At 43.4% G+C, this 4,524-nt stretch overlaps 1 protein-coding gene across 1 annotated transcript; it reads left to right on the top strand.

Annotated features, from left to right (window-relative positions):
- The first annotated feature begins 1,008 nt into the window (after positions 1-1,008).
- Positions 1,009-4,254, top strand: LOC123127321 (protein FAR1-RELATED SEQUENCE 5). Its single transcript, XM_044546972.1, has 4 exons — positions 1,009-1,119; positions 1,556-1,621; positions 1,704-3,945; positions 4,026-4,254. The coding sequence occupies exon 3, from the start codon at positions 1,761-1,763 to the stop codon at positions 2,652-2,654; it is 894 nt and encodes a 297-aa protein (XP_044402907.1). The 5' UTR covers positions 1,009-1,119; positions 1,556-1,621; positions 1,704-1,760; the 3' UTR covers positions 2,655-3,945; positions 4,026-4,254.
- The last annotated feature ends 270 nt before the right edge of the window (positions 4,255-4,524 follow it).

Raw genomic sequence — 4,524 nt, 5'->3', positions numbered from 1 at the left:
CTGATTTGTGCATGTATTTCATCTATCATTTACAAAGATTGTTTTTGTGTTATAAAGTAGCAAAAGATCAAAGTGCAAAGTAAGTGATGGCAAAAAATCAATTACAAAGTAAGTGGTGGCAAAATATCAAAGTCCAAAGTAAGTGGTGGCAAAATATCAAATCTACTAGAAGATGGTCATGCATGATGATATTTTGTCATGCCTTGAGAGAGAGAGAGAGAGAGAGATGGGTTAGTGCGAGTGTTTACTGAAAAATGCTGAAGCCACAAAACAAATGATAAACTAAGACAGTTTCACACAAAAATGATGAACTGAGACCAACATCGAGCAAGTCACTAAATTTGTTACTAATATTATCAGAAAATATATCCATTTTTGAATCAAATATTGCGTCTAATCCTAGGCTGATATAATACCTCCAAATTTTAAATGAGATTGACAATATGTAAATAAGCTAGACCTTCATGTATACTCTACAATCTTTTGTTGAGTAAAATGATTATGTGTTTCATTTACGAACTAATTTGGTTGCACAAATAACTACGAAGGTCTCTTTTGTGTAGGGGGCACTCTTAATGTTTGTATCTTAGAGGTCTGCTTCGGTACACCCCCCCCCCCCCGCTTAACGTATAAGGGCATTTTGGGCATACGGTGCTTAACGTATCCCGCGCCGTATGCGGCGTGGCCATACAGGTAGAGCCGAGCGCACGGCTCGAGCCGATACGGCCGGCTCGCAACTACCCTCTCTCCTTCGCGCAAAAAAAACACGACCTGCGCTGATCACGCGGCCCATTCCAACGTCGCCCCGCCCCGCCGATCGCCGCCCTTACCCGCCGATAGCCGCCTTTCCACGCCGATCTAGACGTGATCACGCTGCCAATTCCAACGTCTTCCCGTTCGGTCGATCGCCGCCTTCTCCCCGTCTTCACCCGGGATCTGGCCGGCGCGGACAGATCTTGGAGTCGCCCGCCGTACGTGATGTCGCCTCCGTGCAGGTCGTCACGGTGACGTGGCCTACATGGACGCCGTCGCCGCCCGCAACTCCGTGATCAACCTCTCCGGGAACGTCCTCGCCGTCCGCAGCCACGCCAGGCCGGCCGAAGTGCACGTGCATGCCATGTAAGCCGTCTAGTTCGTCAAAAAATTGAATCTGTAAATAATTATGTGCAATCACTTGTTAGATAAGAATTTCTCATCTGTATGATCGTAGTACATTTAATTTGATTTAAAATTGATAGATCAAATTTTTATTATAATATTACAGTGTTGGTTGAGAGTTCATTTAATGGATAAAGAAACTGGATTTACGGATCTGTTTTTGGACACGAGTTGGGATGGTAGCGATAGTGTTGATCGTACGAATGGTAATGATAGTAAAGATGATGATGATGGCAGCGACAATGAATCCTGGTCGTCGTACGATAATTTACCTGAAGAGGATTTTGAAAAGAAGGAGGAGGGTGCTTGTAGTGAAAACATAAGTGTCATGTACATTCTTTTCGTCGGATGAAGAACCATATGGTACTTACACGTGCATATGATTTTTTATGTGCAGGAGGATATTGACGTTCAGAACGAGGAAAATCATGGTGTTGAATCTTTCGGGGATAACATAAGCCAGGTTCGGTCCAAAATTTAAGATGTCATTGAATAATAAAAAATTGGTTATGACAACTTACACTTGCTTATGTGGAATATTGTAGGCTAACTTTGATGATTGGAGTGGTGAAGATGGATATGAGCATGAGGATGGAGCTAATATGGACATTGAGGAAGCTGAAATCCAGCAACGTGCGTTGGAGACACAGTTGAAGGTTATGGGTATGACATTTGCATCACAATGGGAGGCTCACATGTTCTATAATAACTACGCCAAAGACCGTGGATTCATTATCAGAAAAGATAAGGTGAAACGAGGAAAAGGACTTTCAACCACTGTTCGGTATAGGAGATACGTTTGCTCGAGGGCAGGAAAACGTCTCAGTAAATTTTTAAACCCGGAGGGCCGTACACGCAGGCTAAGACCAGAGACTCGTTGCGAGTGTGGCGCACATTTAGTCGTGAAGTTGGACAAAGGACGTGGAGTTTGGTTCGTGGCAGCTTTTATGGATGATCACAACCATTTGTTGGCTAGACCAGATGAGGTGGTATTTCTGCGGTCACATCGAGTGATGGGAGATCACCAAATAGCTGAGATCTTGGCGATGGAAGGAGCTGGGATCAGAAAGCATATCATCGTTGACAACTTCATTAGCAGGTATGGCTCGTATGATAAGTGTGGGTTTCTGAGACGAGACGTGTACAATCTATGTTGCCGAGAAAAAATGAAGTTGATTGCGAAGGGTGATGCTAACACGGCAATCGGGATTATGAGGAGCAGAAAGGAGAAGGATCCAGAGTTTTTCTTTGAGTACGTGCTCGATAAGGAGGGCTGTTTGAAGAGCATGTTCTGGTGCGATGCACAGTCGCGGCGGGACTATCAATTGTATGGAGATGTGACGGTGTTCGACAACACGTATAAGATGAACAGATATGGTATGCCGTTCATCCCCTTTGTTGGTGTAAACAATCACCGTTGCACCACAGTTTTTGGTTGTGCCATTGTGTCCGACGAGACCGAAGCGACGTACGTGTGGCTGCTTCAGACATCCTGAAGGCCAATTGTCAGAAAAAGCCAAGGTCAATCATCACAGATGGAGACGCTGCAATGATACGAGCTATTCGGTTGGTTTTGGTTGATGTGTTGCACCGTCTCTGCTCATGGCACGTGGAAAAAAACATGCAGAAGCACCTTAATTACAAATCGCTAAGTGAGTTCATGGCACTCTTGTACTACTCCACCTCTCCAGCCAACTTTGAGGCGAGATGGCACACTTTTGTCCGTAAATGGAAGACTGATAAAACAGAAGAGTGGCTGAGTAGGATGTACAGAAAGAGGAGTCTGTGGGCAGCATCATATCTGTCAGATGGTTTTTTTCTGGGTATGCGCAGTAATCAAAGGAGTGAAAGTCTTAACTCTTGTCTTCACCTGCACTTGGACGGCGGTATGACTATTGTTGACCTAGTTGTGCATTATGAGAATTGCATAGTCCGACTACGTGAGAACGAGGCGCATGATGACTGTGTTTCAAATTAGTCATTGCCACCATCAGTCACAGAATATAAGGATATTGAGAAGTATGCCGCTGAAGTATTCACTCATTCCAATTTTTATATTCTTCAACAAGATCTGAAGAAGATGGGAGAACTTGAGATTTTTGAGACGCTAGTGGGAGTTGACTGCCACACCTTCATCGTGACATGGAGAAATAATCGGAAATTTCAGTTCAGCGTGAATTATCGAGCTGAAAACTCTGAGAATACGATAGACTGCAGTTGTGGACGAATGCTTCGGAAAGGATTGCCTTGCAAACACATTCTGTATGTGTTGGTTCATCTTAAAAAATCTAAAATACCTAAGTGTTGCATTCTTAAGAGGATGTCGAAAGTTGCGAGAGGTGGGCTGCCTGCACAGCGAAAGAGTGACTTGTTTGGCTGGGGTTGGACAGGGGCAGATGAGCGTGCTCGCTATAGTCAACTTAGTATAACAGGAGCTGAAGCTTTTCATGTTGCTTCAAATGATCCATTCGTCTATGATGAGTTGATGCAGTGTCTGCAGAATATAATAGCGAAGAAAAAGGTCCCTGATGATGATGCTGTTGGTAGTACAAGAAATGTGCATGAGGATCCACGTCAGCTGGAACAACATGTTGATGTCATAGGTGATCCCGTGAAAGTTTCCACGAAGGGCGCCCCTAAACAGAGCAGGACAGGGCGGGCAAAGAAAGATCCAAATGTTACAAAGAATGGAAGACCAAAATCATTTTCTGAGAAAAAACCTGGTCTTCTTTGTGGCATTTGTAAGAAAGAGGGCCATAGACGGCAAACATGCTCTGAGAATGAAAAGTAAGTTTTTCATTTTTTCAACTATTTTTTGGTTTTGTCTTCACAATTGTTTGATGAGTTGTTTACAATTTGTTATGTAGGAACCGGGCATAAAGATGAAGTACTCATAATCAGTTGAAGGCACTGGCAATTTCAATTTATTTGTTTAAGAATAAGAGACATGGCACTTTGAGTTTATTCTTTAAACCACCTTGTTTGATGAAAGTCATTAGCACTTTCAGTTTATTTGTTTAAGAATAATAGACATGGCACTTTGAGTTAATGTTTATGTCACCTTGTTCAATGTTATGAGACATGCGATTTATATTATTATGTGTGAAACATATTATATTTGTATGAATGTGTTACTGCTGTAATGACATAGTAAACTTATGAAGATCTTTAAAATGTAATGTATGTGACAATTGTTTTGTAAAAAAAAAGCCCCAGCCATGGGCGGGCGCGCGCGGACGGTAAACTACTACGCATTGTGGCGAGGCCTTTCGGCCGCCGAGCGGGGAGGCCACGGCGCACATCAGGGCATCATGTTCTGTAGCGAGCTTGTGAGAAGGCGAAGACGCGGGTATGTAAACCGGTCGG

This window comes from Triticum aestivum, chromosome 6A (genome assembly GCF_018294505.1).
Source record: "Triticum aestivum cultivar Chinese Spring chromosome 6A, IWGSC CS RefSeq v2.1, whole genome shotgun sequence".
Taxonomy (NCBI): domain Eukaryota; kingdom Viridiplantae; phylum Streptophyta; class Magnoliopsida; order Poales; family Poaceae; genus Triticum; species Triticum aestivum.
The sequence above is the reverse complement of the archived record's forward strand: the minus strand, read 5'-3'. Positions and strand labels throughout refer to the sequence as shown.